Genomic DNA, 22205 nt, shown 5'->3' on the forward strand with positions numbered 1-22205 from the left:
TTACTCTCCATAGTATACTAGACCGTAATGAATCGAACCGAATATACCATATCATACCATACCAGTTCGATACCGGCATCGGTAGTATATTGAACTTCAGTATGTCAAAAAAATTTGTACCGTACTGTATCGATACTATACTAGTATGGTACTAGTACGGAGTCTGGTATCAGTACGGCGAATCTTTCTGCTCTCGATTCTAAAATATTGTTCATACATACTTATCTTAAAACTCTGATGGATAATATAATTCTTTATTTTTACTAGCGCTGTTTTTGTTAATTTTATTATAGTTATTATTCTTGAGGTAAATATTGGATGACGCTACGATGACAGCTTATTATCACTTGTTATGCTGGGTCGTCAACAAGCTGAAGGAGACAATAAAATATATATAGAACACTGTAACTCATGGGATGAAGTAGCTACCTCTAAAGACTGCAAATTCTTTCATGTGCTGGTGCCTTTTGAGAGTGAATCTAGGTTTATCTGTGATGGAATAGTCAGCTCCAACATTCAATTATTGAGTTTAATAGAATGAAACAATTCTTCTTGATATTTTTCTGATAGGAAGGCCTTGCTGATATGAGAAACAATGGTGTAGGAGACTATCCTTGGGAGATGCTACCAAACAACTATTTAATTACAGCCTTTGGCCCTATAGTTAGACATATTTCGACAAAAAAGCTGCAGGACGTCTGTGCCGACTTTGAAGCAAATGGCTATATCTCCTCTGAGATCAATAGATTACAGTTATCTTCTTCTTTAGCCAGGCTACTAGAGAGAGTCCCACAGGGCATCCAACATATAGGTACATGCTAAAAAGACTAGATCCAATATTTTAAAATCTTGGCGGGACATGGTGCACTCTAGTTGTTCCATTTCATTTTTGTGATAAAATGGGACTGATAAAGGTTAAGGCACTGAACCTATTCACGTAAGAAAAAGTAGAAAAATGAGAAAAATAATAATAATAAAAGAATTGTATGCAGGGTCATACCTAGAATGGCATGGTTATTCAGGCTAAATATGTATAAAGAAAAACTAATGGGGCTAAAGAGGTATGCTCTCCTACGAGATTGCGGCATTCCCGACAGCCGGATTGGGAAGATCTTGATGACTTCTACTAGATTCGTTGGTCTGAGTGTGGATTCAGTGAAGGCCTACATAGAACGCGCTGAAAACTTGGAGGTGCCGCATTCCTCACGCATGTTCTGGCAGGCATTCGTTGCAGTCGTCTGCCACAGCAAAGCCACAGTCGATGCCAAGTTTAGGCTTTACAAGAGCCTTGGATGGTCTGAAGCCGAGGCTTCCTCCGCAATCAGCAAGACTCCGAAGCTCTTGCATCTTTCAGACAAGATGGTATATAAAAAGATGGATTTCTTGATGAAGGAAGTTGGTTGCAAGATCTCATACGTCGCCCATCGACCGGCGCTCCTCACGTACAGTTTGGAACGGAGGTTGATTCCCAGGTATCATGTACTGAGGATCCTGTTAAAGAATAATGTGCCTGAGGGAGATCAAGACTTTTTCGCTACTGTTATGGTGCCTGAGGTTAAGTTCTTAAATAAGTATGTTCTTCCTCATAAGGAAAAGATTCCAGGGATCCATGAAGCTTATGTTGCTGCTTGTGCTGGGAATGTTATAAATTGATGCAGGTTTTAAGGACAGTTGGAGATGAAACTACCGCATTCTTTTTCTCAAATGATTTTATCAGTTCCTACACTTTAGTTTCATTTTTACCTACTTTGTTGGATATTAGCAATGGAGCTAGGATGGTGTTAGGCTTCAACAGATAAGTTGCAAGGTTTCAATTGATCAAGCTAAGCAGTATCATGTTCAGTAGTAGTAACAAGATTCCATGAGAATATTCTGTAGATAATTGTGATTGTTTGCTGTTCGAGGGTGTTAGAAATCTATACTAAAATAGAAATAGGATTTATTAGCAGTGTTCGTGGAAAACATTTTCTATCTCTTTTAGTTTATGCTATCTTCGTTCATTAATTTCATAGTTTCGTAGCAAATCAAGGAGGTTAGTTTTCTTTCCTCACAACTCATATTGAGTTCTCCAATGGATGGATGTCCAAGATGTGGCATTTCCTATAATGATAACGTCCTAAAAATGGTTAATTTTTTACAGCTTCCTTCTGTAAGTCATCCATCAGTTACTCCAAACCATCAATTTTGATGAAAATCCAGCAGCATTCATTATTGCAGTGCAACAAGGCCGTGGGTAGTAGGTTGATATATAGCTCCTTCTCTGATTCGTCAAAGAAATCATAACTTGTGGTAGCGATGGACATTCTCCTACGGCAACTTTAGAGGGACATCAAGAAGTTGATTTAAACCCAATCATTTCTGTAACCGAAAAAAAAATGACACTACCTGAGACGGTGAGACCGCCTCACCGATCTGATTATTCTATCATGGCTATCTCAGTAGATGGGTTTGTCAAAGCATCCAGTAATCCCATACACATAAAATCCTTCCCAAAACAGATGATAAGCCATTTTGATGGGGTTTTTAGCATATTTGATCATTCACAATTACAAAACTGTGGTGCAATATGATAGATGTATAGTAACTTCTTGGTATATGGCTATATGTGGATCTTAAAGGAAATTCATTCCTTTATCATGCCGCAATACCCTAACTTTGACAACAACAGTGCTCTTCTATTTGGAGGGCAGAATGATGTAGTTGGTTGACTATCAAGAATAAAATAAAATCAGAAAAATCTTGTCACTATATTAAAAAAATAATCTAGTACTTTTGAATCAAAAAATTTGTATCGTTCTGAATCGGGCGGTATAAGATGTACCATACCGATTTGGTACCGTTATCTGAAATGGGTAGCAGACCGACACTCAATATGCTGAAAAAATTTCGTATTGTACCGAACTAATATAGTGTTAGTGTGGCACCAATACAGAGTCCGTTATCGAGATAGCGAACTTTGCATGCAATAGTTGAATTTGTCTAAAATCTGTGAGCATAAGTTGCTGTTATGTTCTAGCATTGCAAGTAAATGCCGAACCATAGCTATTCATGTGGCCCTATTTTTTTTTCTCTCTCCATCTTCTTAAGATTTTAAGTTTCAATTTGTGTTTCCCTTCATGTCCATGTGATAGAAAATTGCAGTTTTTATGGATACTTGCAAGAAAATGTTATCTGATGATACCACTAGTGGATAATGGATGTTCCAATGGAAGACAATATTATAAATATGTGGATGCTTAATTTTCTGTCCTGTAGCAAGTGTATATTTTACATCATCCAAATCTCATTTAGACATTTCCCTTGAGATTTGCTTGGACTCATTAGATACATTTTCCCCAATTTCATGTCTGCACAATAGCCCACAATCATTTTTCTTGGTTTGGTGGTGGATTACAGGGTATAACTATCAACTGATGGTTTTGTTGGGAATAAACTGTCCCAGAATTAGTAAAATCTAAAATATTCTACTTCAACAAATAATAGGCAGAAATAGGCTTAGAGAAAATAAATAGAGAAAGTGGAAAAATGGAACCCGAGATACTGAGGCGTGGTATGTTGGTCACTTTTCTTGAAGTAGATTTCGCCGCCTTACAGTGCACTAGGCTTGGATGGCGTTCTACTCCTAAGATACAACAGCCTCTCGCATTGTTCCTTCTGTCTCAATTATTTGCACGGATCAAAGAAGCCTTCGAACCCAGAATCAGTATGCAGCAAGCCCGTTGATTGAAAGAAAAATAGCAGAAAGGGAGAATAGAAGTTCTCTGCTTTCGATTGTGTTCTCTGTCTAATCCGAAAAGGTCTATTTATAGGCTTCTTCGGGACAGATGCGATCCAAAACCGATCCAACGGTCAAAACTGGTAAGAAAGTTTGAAAAAACACTATGAGTAGGACCAGCGGATGCGAGGTCGGTCGCGAAGAGGTGCAAGCGGGGAAGCGACGTGGCTCTTCGCGCCTTGGGTGCGAGGCACGGCCCACGCACCTCTTGGCTCATCGTACCTATGGTCTGACCTCGGCTCCTCTGGGCTCATTGCACCTGTGGTCCGACCTCAACCTCGGCTCCTCTTGGACGAGCACGGGCGAGATACGACCTCGGCTCTTCGCGCTTCGGTCGAGTACGCGCACGAGGTGGGTCGGACGAGCACAGGCGCAAAAAACCTCGGGTCGCACAGGCGCAAGGAACCTCGGATGAGCAGGGCCGAGCGAGCACAGGCACATGCGCAAAGAACCTCGAGTCGGACAAGCACAGGCGCATGCTCGGGCGCAAAGAACCTCGGGTCGGACGAGCACAGGCACAGAGAACCGAGCAATATAACCAAGCTGCCTCTCCTTCACGTAAATAAATCCTCCATATGAGAATATAAAAAGAAAGGAAGAGAGAGTCGAACCAACAACCTCATCCACCTCAAACCAACACACCAACCATCCACGCCATACTCCCTTCTTAACCTATATATGTTTTAAGTATGAAAACTTTTAATCATTATTTAACCAAAATCTAACAGGTTCAAGGACAATTCCATCAAGGTGAAGGTTCTCGTATCTTTGGTCGACTCCGTGTTCTATAACCCAGTAACAGATGAAAACTTAATCTAGACTCTATTTTAGTGTATTCTAGATTTTGTCTCTGAATTAAGGATTGGAATTTGCAGGCATGGAGTGGAAAGTTCATGACAGATGGGCAATGTATGCCACCTCGTTCAGATTAGTGGAAGAGGCTAAGATCTCCATAATGGCCTTGGCCTTCTACTGGATGAGGAAATAAAAAAAAAACCAATACCACCCCCCCTTATACACACACACACAAGTCCTCTCAATGAAATGGTAGTCAGCTACACATTACAAAGTTGTGATCAATGGAATGGCAGGATCATCATTAATAGCTTCTTGGTCTAGTATGCAGGTCGAAAGCAAACTTGTTTCTCAACACATGATATGTGATCTATGGGAGCCAGCTCAATAGCTGGACGATCCACACCAGTCTAAGGGTTCAGTATAAGTTTTATCTTGACATCAGAAAATTTCTTCAATGATTCATATGCTTGTTGCTGCTTTCATGTTCTACTTTGAAAAAATTACCGGTCACTTAATCTAGCGGTCTACTTTATATAATCTGCCCTTTCCTCTGTTATACTCTTACCAATGAACTTTTGTGAAAGCTTTATGATTTTATTTCTGATTTTGTTAACTGTCAGAAGAATTTTATTAGAGAAGTGCAAACTAGCAATTAAAATCTTCAAATTTTATATTGTTTTAGTATTGCTCTTTTTTCTTATAGGATCTAATCAGATTTTATTACAGAACTGAAAGATGGCATTATTCAAAATATCTTATAATTTCACTATAATGAGGGAAAACCTTTATTTTTGGTTTCATGTTTAAGTCAAGTGACTAATAATCGGATATATAATGAATATATAACCAGAATGTCAGAAGAATCTAGCTCAGGTGCTCACATAGGTGAGTTTCTATATAGCACAGAATTAGTATGTTTTGGAACACAAATACTATAGAGATTCACTTTCTAGTTCTTATGCATGCCCTAGATAACTTTATTCAAGAGTAGTGTTTAAAATGAGACACACTGAGTTGGCCATAGCTTTGTGTCATCAAGGATAGTTTTTGAGCATGTTTAACTTATTTTCCTTAATGATACTGTAAATCGAATCCTCTAGTAGGTTAGCATTTATAAGAATGAGTATTGGGGAAAATTGGAAGGTAAATCCCTTGGATCTTACTCTTTGCTATCACACAAAATACAATAAACTACAATTAGACCATATCTAATATGTTGCTCTTTTTTTTTGAAAAAAATAGATCATATTATCTTAGAGGGTGAGCCTTGGTGCAACAGTAAGGTTGCTCCATTGTGATCTGGAGGTCACGAGTTTGAAATATGGAAATAATCTCTCTGCATGTGGGGGTAAGGCTGTGTACATCTAATCTTTCTTGGACTCCACAATGGTGGAAGCCTTGTGCACTAGGCCATCCTTTTAGTATCATATTATCTTACTATAAGATAGCAGGTTTAAATCTTTAAAGATATTATTGAGGATTTATCTATACATGTATGTAATCCTAATGAACGGTTTGTCTTGCTTTCATCCATTTGACTATCTCTACTGTACTATGTGTTTATAAATGGCGATGAGAATTAGGAAAATAATCTAGTAAATCTTGAGATTTACATTTTCTGTTTGTCTCTTTAACCTGTTCCAAAGAGCTGTAGGCCTAAGCTTGTGCATCTAATGAAATGAGATATACACCTATAACCCTTTAATTATATCTGTGTATTTCAATATCTACACCAATACAAAATATATGGTGTTATCAGATTGGCCCAACGCTTGAGAAGACAGTGCTTTAAAACTTGCTAAAATCTCCAATGCTACTTTCCCATATTATTGTTATAAAATTGAGAAATTTCAAGCTTGAAGTTTTCGGTGGATTGGTTGTTCTTTTTATTTTGACAAATTTTCTTTGTTCTGTGCAATCTTGACTTCTTTGGGTTAGTTGCATTGACATTATGGAATGAGTTCAGAACTTAAGTCATCGATCACCTAAAAGCAAGCAATTTATTGAGGATGTGAATTCCGTAGTTATTCACATGCTAGTTACTCCAAAAAGAAAGACAACAATTAATCTGCATCGATAACTTATGAGACTCCAGTTTTATCTTTGTATCTTTCTAGGTTGTGAAGTTTTGTATTCACCTCATCAAACCTGTCATGCCTGATCATAAACTCTTGACAAGAGTACTTTCACATTAGGCCTTTTCCTGTTAAAATTTAGGTAATTTAGGTCAACACCACTTGTACATGAATGTGATGCTTGATCATATCTTCTGTTGGGAAGATGTCTGTTTATCATCTGAATGGTAGTATTGACACTGCCTTTCTTATTTGTAGTTTTCAATATTCTCAGAAGAATGTTTCTTCACTAGACATGAAGCATTATCATCTTCTTGTTCTTGGTTTAGTAGGCTTCTCTTGCATTCTGAGTCATGCTTTACTCTTAAATTTATCAAGGTGTTATTTCATTTTTGTACAATTTAAGCTCCTACTGGCAGCCAAATGGATTAGCTTGAGGATGGCTTTATCTTGCTGCTTTAGGTTCAATCCTCTCATAGGAAGCCAACACTTGGACAAGATTCTCTCAACTCTCCCATCGAACTTGGTATTCATGTGGTACTATTATGAGTGTTATGTCAAACTTTCATCGTGACCATGGTAATAAGACCAACCAAACCTTGTTCCATCAAAAGATGATGTTAAGGCTACTCTAAACAAAGAATTCCTTAGAATTAAGATTCAACAGAATCTGACAATCAGTTTAGTTGCTGACAAAAAAATGGGAATGAGTTTGATGTACCCTACTTCTAATTGTCAGCTTCACTTATTAGTTTTGCACATTTTGCCATTGAGATTTTGGTTAACCTGATCAATTCTAGTTTAATTTGATTTTTAAAACGAAATATAATTCTAGGGAGAAGCTAAGCTAAAAGAATATGATCAAAAGAGTTGATTGTGGTTGTATTGGGTTACATGCCAAAGTATTTTATGCTCGATAGCAATTGACTTCATGACCTTGGAGTTTTCTAAATCAACATTGGGGGGCAATTATCTATATTTCTAGGTCAGCATTAAATGATATGGATATTTGTTGGTGTTTGTCAATGTGGGACCTCTTGATCCTCTCTTTCACTCATTAGCGATGTGCTCAATTGCATCAAAATATTTATTGAGGAACTTAAAATCCTTGATTCATTTTGTGTCTAAAGTCTTCAGAATTGGATAATAAAAAAAATTGCTGACAGCAACAACCACAATTAGGTCCATTGACATCTTCATTGTGAGGATTATGCGAAGATTTTTTGTATCAATTGGGTAGTTTATGCTATTTAACTCATCTTCTGTATAAGCTTAAGTGATTTAAGAAGGGGTTTGGCTCCTCAGGGACATCATTCTTTGAACTTTGAAGATTATCCTGATGAGAAACTGTTCTGTGAGAGTTGATATCCTTCAAGGTAGATCAATTCCTGTGTTGTCTTGCAGAGTCCATCAACAATCACCAAATCCCTTGGTTTTGAAAGTTTTAGTTCAGAAAATATGAGGTAATGGAAAAGGCAGCTAACTTGGCTTTTAATTGTGCTAGAGCCATGAGTCCATTTCTCCGATGGCGCAAAGGTAACAAGGGTTACAGAAGTTTTAGCAAATGGGAATCTCAGGATTTGTTATGGAAGACTCCTAGTGACTTCTTTGTTCTTTTCTCCAATGTAAGAAATTTTATAATTATTTATTGAGATCAACTTTGCATGATGAGCCAAAATAAAGCTTTGATGTTTATAAGTTCTAGTGCTCCCTGCTCAGGTTGGCCTAATCTACGGGATTGAAAATTGAGCTTCCTTCTTGTTTGTTATTGATAAACTTTCCTTAGGGGTTCCAAGATCTTGATGGTGTTGAACTGTTGATGGAGTTCTCTCAACAGGATAGTTGCAGCCTAATAAGTGTAATATCTTCTAAATGTCCATTGTTTGGTTTTGGTTATGGCAGTGCTGATATTTTCTTTGCATAAACGTATTATCATTTTTTGGGTACAGATACTAGTAAATACAAGTGTAGCCTTCACTTTAGTGAACCTTCCTCCTGGATCACGCCTTTGGGCAAAGATACACACAACATGCTCGAGAAAAATAATGCACGGGAAGAGGGGAGCACCATTTCTGCGGACATTTGTAAGTTCGCATGCTCAGAATGAAACAGTCAATTGACTTTTGTTGACCTTTCCTCTTTTGAATTGTTGGCTTTCCTCTTTTCAGGAAAAAAAAACAATTTAAAGAGTGTAGAACCGACTAAACTGGAGTTCTTTCACCTATTATCCAGTAAATGTGGTTGAATTTAAAAGTCTACCCCTTTTTCCCCTCCTTTTAACACGAGGAGGGAAGAGGCAAACCTGCTCCATCTGGACCTCAGTGTGCGTGTATGTACACACACATATGTAACATACCAAAGTATGCTGAACTAGCATATGTAGACGTATCGGTGGCCTACTGGACCAGTTCGGCTTGTTCGGAACCGATATCAAGTCTGTACTAAAACAAATCCAGCCGAAGATGAAGAAGACAAAGGCCTAAAGAGAGCAATCAGAAGAGGAAGGGAAGAGAGACCTCTGTTGTTCGCGGAGGAGGCAGAGGCCGCGTCCGCGTCCCAAAAGAAATAGAGGACGTAACTGCGGAAAAAAATTTGAAATTTTTTAAGTGAAGTAGGTAATTTACTTGTCAGTTTTTTTTTTTTTGATTTTATTGGGCTCCGTTGTACTTAAAAAAAATCTAAATAAAGCCCGAATAGCATTGACATGGGTTCTCATCATTGTTAACTTGATTTTAATTTAAATAAAGAAATAAACAAATAGAAAGACAAACAAAGAGGCAAAGTCGATCTTACCCCGGCCAAGCATCGGAAACCCTCGCCAAGCGCTTTACCAAAGAAAACGCTTTAGGGGGTGGGGAAGAGAGAGAGAGAGAGCGGAAGGTGCCGTCCGTGTGTGTGAGAGATCGAAGGGGCAACAAACAGAGGAGAGAGAGAGCAAGGAAGAGAGAGAGAGAGAGAGAGAGAGAGAGAGAGAGAGAGAGAGCAAGGAAGGTGCCTTCCGTGTCTGTGAGAGATTAGAGAGGGCAATAAACGGAGGAAGGTGCATTTCAGAGAGAGAGAGAGGGCAACAAAGGGGAAGCCGACAAGGTGGAAGGCGCCTTCTCTCTTCGCAAAAACTTCTATTGATAACACACCAAGATGCTGCTCCAAAGGAGGCTCTTTTACCTTCTCCCCTATTCCGCTCCCCGGATCACCACCCTCGCCCCCTTCTCCCATCACCTCCTCATCAGTATCCTTCGCTTCTCCGCTCCCACAACTCAAACCCCATCTCCTACACCCCCTTTCATCGTAGAATTCCTCCTCAACTCCTGTGGTCTCTCATCGAGCAAGGCGATTGAAGCTTCGAAGCACCTCGCCCACTTCAAATCCCCAGCCCAGCCAACCTCTGTGATCCAATTCTTACAACAGCTAGGTTTGAGTGATTCTCACATCAGAATCTCCATCTCTAAGTGCCCCAGGTTGCTCTGTGCCAACGTGGAGAAGACCCTGAGGCCAAAGATCAGATCTTTGCGAGAGATGGGCTTTTCCGAAGCCGAGCTCGGCCAGCTGATCTCAGCCAATCCCAATGTCCTCCGGGTTCGAAATCCAAGGCCCAAGATCGAATTTTGGAGAGACTTCTTTAGCTCCAACGAGGAGTTATTCAAGGCCATCGGAAGAGATGCCTATCTCCTTAGTTCCAGCCTTAGCAAGAGAATAATTCCCAACATATCCCTTCTCAGGGAGTGCTGCATTCCCGATCACCGGATTGCCAAGATGATGCTGTCCACGCGATTCGTTGCTCGGAAGCCGAGTTTGATCCAGGCGGCCGTGAAACGGGCTGATGAATTGGGAGTCCCCCGCAGCTCAGGTTCGTTCCCGCATCTCCTCCAGACTGTCTTTAACATCAGTCAAAGCACTGTCGATGCTAAGCTCAAATTGTTTAAGAGCCTTGGATGGTCGGAAGCTGAGTTCTTGTCTGCAATGCCGAAGAACCCGGTTTTGCTGAGGCTATCCGAGAAGAATGTACGTGACAAAATGGATTTCTTCATGAAAGAAGTTGGATGCGAGCTTGGATATATAGTGCGCCGACCGGTACTTCTATCATACAGCTTGGAGAGGAGGCTGATACCGCGGCATCTCGTCTTGCGGACTCTGAAGCATGAGGGGTTGCCTGGGGGAACGCGCGACCTGTTGACTGCCATCTTATTTAGTGAGAAGTCATTCATTGAGAAGTTTGTGCTCCCATACAGGGAGAATGTTCCAGGGCTCCATGAAGCTTATGTTGTTGCTTGTGCTGGGAAAGCTCCAATTTGATGCAAGCTCAATGGAGGACTGAAGAAGAATTTGTGCGGTTCGTTCTTTCCTTAGGTTTAGCAAAGTAGATGCTTGACAAGTTTTTCCTTTTCCATTAGCTTCACTGAGTAATTGGACTAAATCTCTGGTCACAATTTACAAGTATGAAGGTGAGAAATGATATAATTGTCCCTTGAAGTTCAGATATTTGATGCTAACTTTGCCCGTACAGGCAACAATTTGATCAGCAAATTTTGCTCCAAGTACTTTTGATCTTTTTTGCTATTTTTATGTATGCTTTTACAGATTATTGCATCATTTAAAGTGTTTCTTGCATCTGTCTGTTAAATGTTTCCATGCACTTGTTGGGAATATCAGTAAAGTTTTTTTAACAGGCATTATCTTTATCTGTTTTTTTTTCCCTTACAATCACAAATAGCATATAATTAATGGTGAGCATGCAAGGAGAATAATCTATCTGCTAGCTATAGACCTGAGAATGCTTTAGATCTGTACAGATATTTTGCATTTGCTTTGTTCACTATGTAATATCGGTTAACGGTACATTTTTACTTATTTTATTAGTTTAGGGGATCAGGATGAAGGATCCACCATATCATACCATAATCTAATGTGGGAAGAGCGATTAGTAGAATGTTATCCAGCAAGCCAGAATTCATGTTTATTTTGAACATGCTTGGATCTATTATGATGGGAGGTGGTTTTCCATTTTTCTTCTCGAGAAGCAAAACAATTTGGGTGGCTGTTTGATCTATGTGAGCATTATACTGAAACTTTTTATTTACTCTATAACTTTATTCATGAAATTTAAAATAAAATGTTTCAAATAGAAAGAATAGTTTTGTCATTCAAGTTTATAAGAAAGTTTAGACTATTTGCAAGATGAGTTGTATAAAATATTTAGCATCAGAATTTTATAAAAATTCATAAGGCATCAGCTTTATAGCTCTATTGTGGAGTGTCATGTTTGCAAGCTGACTCTCTGCAGTTCATCCCATGTTAGGATACTGAATATTCTCCTTTATGTTTTTCACCAAGGAGAAAGTCCTATGCATGTAACGAGATGCTGAATCAGAAAGAGAAACAGGTTATATTTAAAAGGGATAGCCACCAAAACCATTTAATTTTTAATATGTTGTTATTGGACCATTTTTATAAATTTCAAAATCTCATCCAACAGATGTGTATGAAAAACATAGAGGGTAGTATTAATTAGGCATTGGACCAGGAAATTTATAAAATGGTTGGTGCTTTTTAACTATTAGAACGAATAATTGTCATAGCAGTCTTTTTAAGTAGAATTAGTCCTCATAGCTCAATTGTAGAGCATCAGTCTTTTATATCGAAGATCCATGGTTTTATCCTACTTGAGAGCAGTGGATTGTTATTTTGTAAAACCACACAGGGCCATGTAATATCCAATCATCTCCTTCTCATGTCCCTCTCTTTCCCTCTTCTTCTCTCACATTCCTCTTTTCCTTGCATTCTTCCATCTTCTTGTTTACTATCTTTCGTTCTTCAGGCGTAAAATCATAATATTTAGTCATGTTCCTACACACATACAACTAAACAATAGTTCAGGTGCAATAAGTAGTTGCTAGTTTACTGACACACTTTATATTGTTGAATCCCCATATTTAACTAAATAGTTAGGAACTCTTCCTTGATTCTTCCTTCAATCTTTGAATTATATAGACATAAGCACACGTGAAAACAGTTTCACAAAATGTTGTACTAAAGGCCCTTGGATTTGTCTATCAGATTTTGTCCCAAAAGCAAATGAATTTTATGTCACTGAAATCATAGAATCAACTTTGAGAAGTTACTCACACTAAAGTGTCTCTAAAGTTTCTAATATGCTCACATAATAACTAGTCATCCTATAGAAATAACCCAGAGTGCATCCTTGATGTCAATAAAAACAAGATAGATGTAAATGTCATGTGTTTAGAATATTTTCTCCCACACCTAGACTGGTCTTCTTGATAGATTTAGCTTCTTTATCTTTTCAGAGGAACTAAAGAGATAAAAGGGATCTAATGAGATATTTTACTCATATGTTAAAATAAGTTTGACACCCCACCATCTCTTTTGATATTTCCTCCTTAGATTTCTTTTGCCATGTCTTAAGGCTGGCTATGGTAGCTTTGTAGATTGGAAGAGTTTTTCTGAGATACATTTGTTGGCTAAACTTCTTTGTAAAGTGGAAGCATGCTTTGTAAAGTTATATACGAAATCTTATTATTGTAATCAGTAGGTTGATGGAGCTCACTATATATTGTGGAAAGAATATCCAATTCTTCAAATTTCTCTCTCTGCACCTTCACTGCAAGTGCTTAAAAAAGCTACTGCGAAGTTGCTAACTCTAAATAGAGCTCAGGGATTGCCCAACCATATGAGATGCATGTACATGTTTGCAGTCAAAAGCATTTTTTCGCCTGATTACAAATCTATTACTCCATACTTGTAGTTGAAGCATACTAGTCATAGCTCAGCCTCAAACCTTGGGTATGGGAAGACATGGACTTGAGAAGAATACCTCCACTTTAGGTAGTGGTTTGATGCTATACTCCCCTCACAATATACATTGTACATAGGTGTATTGCTGTGGGCTAATTACTGAACCGATGCTAATGCACTACGGCGATTAGTGGCATGCACCATAATTTCTCTTAGGTCTGTCAACTTTAATAAGCAATCAATAAAAAGCTGGAAAGATTTTTTTTTTTTATTTAAAGTAGCATGATCCACCTCTGGAGACCAACAGATGTCATATGCCTTGTTTTCTTTTAGGTTTCAGCTCTATTACATCTTTCCAGGCATAATTCGTGTGAGATACTGTTATACAGAAGCCAACAATTTGATCAAGAAGACTTATATGAAGGTGTCAGCTTGTCAAGCTCGTAGAGTCCTTGGAAGTTGGATCAAATGACCCAAGATCACCTTCAACAAGGTTTGGAGAGTTATGAGTATCTGGAAAGGTGTACACCAATTATGTACCTCATTGCCTGTAGTCTTTTCTGTCAATTATATTCCAAACTATTGAATTGCTTTCAACATAAAAGGAGAAAGTCTTAGGGATCAAGTGCCATCTTCACTTTCTACACTGCATTAACAATAAAAGTTTCAAAGCAAATACCAAGTTGCAACATATGAATTATTCAATTTGTCACCAGTTTTGCAACTCATGGGACAGACATAGAAGATAAGAAATTGAATAAGGTACACAGATTCCCCATCATATGAGATCCATGCTCATATTTCCAGCTAAATGATCGCAGTCCTGTTACTTTTCTTGAAGTCACAACACGCTAGATCTTTCCTCAAACTTTAAGCCTGCCAAGACATTGTCTCCTTGATACTCCACTTTAGCTGCTGGCTTGATGTTATACTGCCTCCTAACATCATATAGCACAAGAAGGGAAGAAATGGTGCCATCACCTTGGCAGAACATGTTACAAAGAGAGGATTGTCCACTTTCATAATTTCAGGCAATCTGTAAAAGGCTGCCCAAAAAATACTTGTCACAGGGACTGCACTAACACTGCAAACCTCTGAAGGTTTGAAAAAGTGCAAATGCAGCTTACACCAATGACAGGCTTAAGATTTGGCTTGATCCAGTAGAATGTAGATCCATGAATTTTGGAGATAAGCAGTGGCCACGAGCTGTTTTTCTTTCAGTCTAAGATCTGTAAATCCTGTCAAACACAGTTAAGAATAAGAACTTGTTGCGAAGTAACCAGCCACTTAATCAGAAAATTTACAAGTTCCACATTCACTTAACTAGAATTACCATGAAATTCATGCAATCAATATAAAGTAAACAAAGAAATGGTCATGCAATTTGATACAACTCATAGTTTCTAAGGATACTCTTCTTAGCATCACATCTCTTAGGAGCCAGTCCCTTCTTAATTGTCAAAGCTGAAGCACAAACAGGGGCAACTAAATAGGATGAACTTTCCAGCAAATAATCTTCATCCTCACATGGAGAATGCCAAGGGACCTAATTAGAGTCATTGCTGCCAATAGGTTTCCTACTTCCAAGCCTCCAGCATCACGATGAGCTAAAAGTTATAAATTTCTCAGCAGGTCTTATGATGTATTTGAGCACATACATAATGCATAAAACAAAGGTCTGAACCCCTATATGGACAAACCCCATCAATTATAACAATCAAATAATGATAAACCTAAAAATCTTCATAAATCTCAATCAACCTAATGAGTCTATGAGAGTGTCCAAGAGATTAACTGCTATAAAGTATAAAGTAACTACAGCACGAAATCAACATAACTAATTGATTTGCTTCAGCAGTATCATTCTGGAAAAGTTCCTGATTCATGAAACAGAAAATTTATGCAGCTGAACCAGTCAATTATACTTATCCTCTACAATTGGAACTCACCAAATTTGTCACAATCACAATGCGACAACTGTAGACATGTAATCACAAGTAGGGTTATCAAACTCAATCTTATCTAATTGTAAGGTTTTGCTGAATATTAATTCTGGAGCATTCTAGATTTAGGGTAGTGTTTGCTGACTTCATCTTGACAGAACAAGGTTTGGTTGGTTTTACTATCATGCTCATGACTAGAGAGGTTTGATAATAACAACTACAATAGAATATTATCAGATAAGACATGATTTAAAGTTATCTAGACAGGATAGAAGGTCAAGTTCAAATATGTTGAGAGAAGAATCTAGATCAAGTGTTTAGCTTGCTACATGAGAATCCAGCAAAAAAGCAAGTACAGATAAAGGACTGGACACAAGCTTGTGAAGAAGAGGGATTAAATCATACTAAAATAAAAATTGGAAAAATTCAAAGTTCCCAAGACAATGCACATTTTGTTAGGTAGCTTTAAGCTCAAAGAAAGCAAAATGCAAGGGAAAAAAAATTCTTTTACAGAAATTTGCAGACAGACTCATAAGTTGTTCTTAGATGTTGGATTTGCTTTTGAAGATGGTAATTATGCCCTAAGGGAAAACCTGATTAATGAGGTACTTTAGGGCATTACCAAGATAAATAACTGAAGGCACTTTAAGGACAAGGTCCCATGGACAAAGATTTTTCTTGAAAAGTCAAAAAGTATTTCGTCTCAAGGACCTCTTAAATTATTAGTTTCTTCTACTATAGCCTTCTGGAGTTCTAACATTATTGCAAAGAGATGTGCAGGCTATCTTCATGTGGACAGACATGAGAACCTCCACAGAGTCATCCATTCAAAAAATTTATAATGAAACAACACATAAAAGTTGAACTACACCATATAAATTACTGGATACAATATTCTCAACAATCTTTTCACAGTTTAGTAATAACATTAAAAATTCATGAATGTCCGAAGACTGTTCTGATGGAAAGCTTGCATTTCATGAACAGCTCTCGAGCACGTAGCCATGGACAAATATTGTGGATGAAGAGGTTACCCACTGCATTAGTTAAAAGACTAATGGTCGACATCACATTGTCTAAGAACATAATCTTCAGACTCATGACCATCAGTGCAATCTACTAAGTAAAATTAATTTCTATCACACTTATCTGATGCAATCCTAGGCATAGTACAGTCGACGATCAATGAAAGAATAATTGGTAGAACATTTTTTTAACATGACATACCTCAGATTCATCAAGTTAGCTCATCTAATCTGGAACCGAAATGGGGACTCTGCCAGCACAAGCGGCAACGAACGCTTCCTGAAGCTCAGGGATTGCCTCCTTGTGAAGGAGTATATATCTCTCAACAAACTTCTGGTCAGATATTGTCATGGCAGACAAAAGGTCCTGCCTTTTGCCCCTCAAACCCTTCAAGCCCAGAACTCGCAAAACATGGTACCTTGGCATCAACCTTTTCTCCAAGCTATACATCATGATCACTGGGTGGGAGGCAATGTAGGCCGGGCTGCACCCCGCTTCCCCAACCAAAAAATCCATTTTTGCGCGGAGATTATCCTTGGAGTTTATAACCATATAGGGAGCACTCCGGACCGCAGAAAGAAAGTCCCTTTCCGACCACCCATAGCTCTTCAGCAGCTCCATTTTCTTCTCCAGCAACCCTCTGCCGACGTAGGTCAGGGCGACCAATCCATGCAGAAACATCCCCGAGTCTTGCCGGAACCCGAGATCCTCGGTGCGCTCCACCAATTCTGCAATCGTTTCGATGCTCAGGGTGATCAACCGGCTAGCCTTCTGCACAAGGAAACCAATCTCCTCTGTCGACAGCCCTTGCCGCTGCAAAAGATCGATCTTTGGAGCTATGTTCCTATCGATGTCATGGGTGATGAGACCCTTGTTCTTTTTTAAGGCTCGGAGGAGGGACTTGTCGTTGCCGCCGAAGAAATCTCTCCAGAACTGGATCCTGGCGCAGCAGAACGTAGGATAAGTGAGTGAGGGCTTGCAACGACGAGCTGGGCGAGGGTGGCATCGGAGAAGCCGATGGCTTTGAGAGCCTGGAAGTTGGGTTCGAGGGAGTTGTCGACGCTGGCGCAGAGCAGGGGAGGGTAAGAGGATATGAGGCGGCGGATGTGGACGTCGTCGAAGCCATGGCGTTTGAGGAAGCGGAGGACGGTGACGGGATTCAGGGTGGATCTGAGCGTGGAGAGGTGTTTGGAGGCTTTCATGGCTTTGTCTATGGGGAAGCCGCAAGAGTTGACGAGGTACTCCACCATGAAATGGGGCTTGGGAGGTGGGTCCTCCCCCAAGAGGGCGGCGGCAGCGGCGGCGGCGGCTATGGAGAGGCGGCGGAGATGGAAGGAGGGAAGCAGGGACGGAGAAGGAGTGGTCTTGGGGAAAGGGAGGGGGTAAAAGAGGAGGGGGGCTTGAACGCCAACATGCTTGGAGAGTTGGAGAGGGAGAGAGTGAGCTCGTGAGGTCTCGGCAGGGCTTTGTAGGATAATCCCCTCTTGTTTCTAGTTTTCCACGGGTCTCTACCAACACGATCCAGAGATTTTTTTTAAAAATCTTTTTGGTAGATGTAGTGATGGGACATGAATGGCTCGTTTGATAATATATTTTTTTAAAACATACTAATTGGATATATAATATCTAAAAAAATAATTTTATATATTTAGTCAATTATACAAAAATAATATATTTCATAATAACTTATATTTTGTTGAGCATTTACTATTCCTAAAAATCAGGTAAAAATCAGCTATATTTTTAATTAAAAAATTTTATTTTATTCTATCTAAAAGTTTAAAAATATTTTTAAAAAAAATTACTCTAATTCTTAGCAGAGGAAAATTAGATTTTTATATATCTCATATAATTTTTTTTATGAAATGTAACAATTTTGTTTCTATGAAAAAACTATTTTTCTATTTTTTTATTTTTTTCAACTTTCCTATTTTTTTCTTAACTATACTTTCTCTTTTTATCTTTCTGTGAACCAAAGGAGTCTGAAATTTAAATGACTTAGGAATATAAAAATTGATTAAGTTCATGATGGTTCCAGCAAAGGACATGATTCATAATTGTTCACATGATATATTGATTAAGTTCAAATATTTCATGGAAATATCTAAAAGCTAGAGAAGAAGCAGAGATATGAGAATTGAAGAATTTACTTTCAGGCTTCTCTTGATCCTGGATTATCTAATTTAAAAGCAGCCAGGGATTCAGGCAACCACGAGCCAAGGGATTTAATGCTACTGGGAACTATGCAAGCACCAAACTGTAGTCACAGCATTGACCACAAGTATGTGGAATAATGAGTTGAGGCAGAGACAAGGTATCAACATTAAGAAGTATGATGTTCAAACTGTCAACTGAAAATTGCGAAGCTTGACAAGATGAACAGAAAATAACAGATTATGCTTAGGACTGAGCCTAGATTTGAATGTTAACTACTCTGGAGAGGATCAGAAATAGAAGCAACAATTTGTTTTCCTAGTCTTATATGAGAATTTCATGAGAACAGTTAAATATGAACTTTATACATAAAAACTTTTTGCAGAGAGAGAGAGAGAGAGAGGGTACGGCAATTTTTTCATGAATTTTGATTAATACAAGCATGAAAGAACAAGAACTGTAAATTTTCATAGGCCCTTGTGCTGGAATCTTTAAGAAGCTGTGAGCCTATAACCAAAAGTAGAAAGATAACAAACTGAAATTGATGAACAAGAGCATCACTAGTATGCAAGTACCCTGAAAAATTTAAGAGTATGAATTGATTACAATAGAGAATAATTGCAGCCCCCATCCCAGTTAAAAATGCTGAGGAAAAATTCTCTGGAGACCGTAATAATACCCTACTTCCTTCTTACTACAGATATGATATATAAAACCTATCTAACTATTAATCAATCCTGTTTTCTTCCTCAATCTCTAGAAGTCATGAAATGGCCATCATAAACACATTCAGCCATGCAGTTCAAAGGCTTTTTAGCTGCAACATCCTGGAGTTTGGGACTTCCCCAACCCTCAAACTGCGACAAGGTGAATGGTGTTCTTTAAGAGGATTTCCAGCAACTACTTTGAGACTGAACCGGTCAATATGAACTCTCTCTCTCTCTCTCTCTCTCTCTCTCTCTGTGTCTGCACAAAATGTTGCTATAATAGTCACAACAAGAGTGGTGGCATTAACTATAAAAATCCTAAGCATGCAAACAATATGCAAATGATCTGTGTCCTGTTAATCTAAGCTGCCACCATCATTGAAGATCATGTACAAGCAGCAGGCAACCAAGCCTAATTGTAGAATGAAACCAAGCATCAGAATTAATTAATGAATAATTTAAAAAAAGGAGCTTGGAGATGCAGAGTATCTTGTCAAATTATTGGAGCGAGATCACAAACACGGAAGAAGCAAATAGATGCATAGGCAGCCTGAAAAAACCCAGGCCAAGACGATAAGAGGTGCTTCACATTAGTGAAGAAATATTCTGAAGACACTAGAACTGTACATGCTAAGGTGGTGTGAATGCTACCATTTAGATGCAAAGAAATGTACCAAACCAACAGAAGATATGATCGACAACTAAGTTCATGCTCAAGGATTTCTGTTTCTAAGTTTTATAAGGTTACTTTAAAAACTACGAGGAAAAAATAACAGAGCAAAGGCAGCCTAGACATGAGATTATGATCAGGGCAGTCATAGCATGGTACATAGCAAACTTCAGAATCTGAGAAAATGCAGACTGCGGAGACGAAGCCAGACTGGAGCCATGAATCCTAGCCAATGAGACCACTCATGACACTGGACAAATTTTTAGTGTTGGTTAATCAAATAGTTAGCTTATAAGGTTTACCAAAAGCATTCCCATAGGGCTCGTTTGGTTCGCCGGAAGCATTTTTCCTTCTAGAAATATAATTTCTGGGAAGCAGATTCTTACGAAAAGGATATCTGGGAAAGTACTTTTGGCATGTTTTGTTGACCATGAGAAAGTGACAGATTTTAGTACTTATATTTGGTTGACCATCCACTTTACTGAAAAAGTTATGTATAATTTATATTACACCCTTAATAAAAATTAGGTCTTAATGCTTCTTTAATGCTGAAAGGTCTTTTTAGAAAAAAATAAAAATAGAGTAATTTCCGGCTCATGAAAAAGTAACTTTTTCATGTTTCTCATGGAAAAGACTTTTTCATGAAATGTGGAAATTATATTTCCCATGGAAATACAACTTTTCCGTCTCTTTTTTTTGAAAACTTCAATCAAACAAAAAGCAACTTATTACTTTTTCATTGACCATACTTTTTTTTTTTTTCCCGTAAACCAAACATGCCCATAGAGTTTTTTTTTATAGCCAGTTGCAAATTTCTGCCATATTGGATATTTAAAGGCGAACACATCTGTATTTACTGATGTCCGATAGTCCCAAACTCAGTTGGGCTTTGAAAAGAAAGCCCCCCACAAGCCTTTTAATTTCATTAAATTTTCTCTCTCTTATAAATTTTTGCACCCACGCTGTCCGACCATCATGAGACGCTAGTGCTAAAGCAAGCCATTAAAGTCTTTATTGAGAGGGTCGTTGAATCTTTTATGAACCTCTCCAGGTATAAAAAAGCTCCAGGTCATGGTCTACTAACCTTTCAATTCTCACTAAGTTTTCTTTCTCTATTTTAAACTGTTTTCTCTCTTTTGAATTTTTCGTAAGCCTTTCTTGCTTCTATTGCTTCCAAGCATCACTTCCTTTCAAATCATTTTTTTTGCAATTTGTCTTGTTATTGAATTTTGAAATTATTTATAAATCTTATTTTATGCAATTATTTATCAATTTTATTTATGCAAAGAAATTTTTGAAGTATGAACAGATGAAATTGAAGGCAAAAAATATGCTTAGGATTTACCCTAGATTTAGGTATTCACTAGCTTTTGGACGTTCAGAAAAAAAAAAATCCAAGTTACATATTCTAAATTTCATGTAAATATATCCATGCAAATAATCAATTGAAACTTCTCTTCTAATAAGAAACACATTCTTGAACTGGGAGATGCAACTGCAGTTTGTTGGTCAAGAATATGACCTGAAAGATGAAAGAAATTAACTTTCTTAGAGCTTTTGGAACTCTAGGCGCCATTCCATTGATTACGGAGTAAAATGTTTAATAAAAGAAGCTAGAACTGACTCAAAGAAGCAGGAGAAATCAAAACCATTTTTTTTTTCCATTCATGCTACTAACTAATTATAGAACCTGCAGCTTACTTACATCAAGCTCCAACACCTCTGACCAATAGAAAATCTTAGTTTCCAGCAAAGTGACACTGATTTCCATTGAACTACCCTTGTTTTCTTGTTATAAACTCTGTATAGCTTAGCAAGAACATTAATACAGTGATGCAACTCATTTGAGAGAGCTTCAGGCGATCCAAGCTCCATCTCAAACGGTCAATGAAGCTTGCGAAGAAAGCAATGATGCGGTACTACAGCAAACCAATATATCAGCAAATGGAAGGAAACAGATACAAACCAATTTGCCAGCAGAACTCAACATATCAATATATACAGGTTGGTAATTCCAGTGCACACGTATAACAACAAAAAAGTCAGCAAAACTCACCCATTTTTTGTGAGAATCGGCCTAATTGGGCCCATCCCAGATTGAAGTCAGCAATGCCCACCAACATCAATCGGAAAACTGCAAAAAGAAAAGAAAAGAAAAGAAAAGTTCGGGGCGTGACATCTTTTACATTCTATCACATGAATTCCGCGAAAACATCTCTAATCATGCAATGCATTTCCAAAATAAATTACAGAATTACAAATTATATATCAGGCACAACAATTTCATCCATCCTTTTCTACTTG

The 22205-nt window shown here is 38.2% G+C and overlaps 3 protein-coding genes and 1 long non-coding RNA gene across 6 annotated transcripts; 3 read left to right on the plus strand and 1 right to left on the minus strand.

Annotated features, from left to right (window-relative positions):
* The first annotated feature begins 1047 nt into the window (after nt 1–1047).
* LOC120105098 lies at nt 1048–1653 on the plus strand. Its single transcript, XM_039117194.1, has one exon. The coding sequence runs from the start codon at nt 1048–1050 to the stop codon at nt 1651–1653; it is 606 nt and encodes a 201-aa protein (XP_038973122.1).
* Nucleotides 1654–7904: 6251 nt separating this feature from the next.
* LOC103715239 lies at nt 7905–9037 on the plus strand. Its single transcript, XR_005507497.1, has 3 exons — nt 7905–8506; nt 8598–8732; nt 8817–9037. It is a non-coding gene; the product is annotated as an uncharacterized LOC103715239 (long non-coding RNA).
* A 666-nt stretch (nt 9038–9703) lies between these two features.
* Nucleotides 9704–13973, plus strand: LOC103715238 (transcription termination factor MTERF2, chloroplastic-like). 3 transcript variants are annotated; one of them, XR_003387198.2, is made up of 3 exons: nt 9704–10978; nt 13412–13491; nt 13735–13973. XR_003387198.2 is itself a non-coding variant. In XM_008802807.4 (2 exons), exon 1 carries the CDS (start codon nt 9787–9789, stop codon nt 10939–10941), a length of 1155 nt encoding a protein of 384 aa, XP_008801029.2. In that variant the 5' UTR covers nt 9704–9786; the 3' UTR covers nt 10942–10978; nt 13735–13973. The 3 variants fall into 3 exon arrangements, 2 of the variants coding, with proteins under 2 accessions (XP_008801029.2, XP_038973142.1); XM_008802807.4 differs by lacking the exon at nt 13412–13491; XM_039117214.1 differs by lacking the exon at nt 13735–13973 and having other exon boundaries at nt 13412–13721.
* Nucleotides 13974–14030: 57 nt separating this feature from the next.
* LOC103715237 lies at nt 14031–21776 on the minus strand. The gene is made up of 3 exons (XM_008802806.4): nt 21629–21776; nt 16572–17878; nt 14031–14639 (listed from the first exon to the last, which is right to left on the minus strand). Exons 1-2 carry the CDS (start codon nt 21774–21776, stop codon nt 16596–16598), a joined length of 1431 nt encoding a protein of 476 aa, XP_008801028.3. The 3' UTR covers nt 14031–14639; nt 16572–16595.
* Between the last annotated feature and the right edge of the window lie 429 nt (nt 21777–22205).

The sequence above is a fragment of the Phoenix dactylifera genome, unplaced genomic scaffold (genome assembly GCF_009389715.1).
Source record: "Phoenix dactylifera cultivar Barhee BC4 unplaced genomic scaffold, palm_55x_up_171113_PBpolish2nd_filt_p 000190F, whole genome shotgun sequence".
NCBI lineage: Eukaryota > Viridiplantae > Streptophyta > Magnoliopsida > Arecales > Arecaceae > Phoenix > Phoenix dactylifera.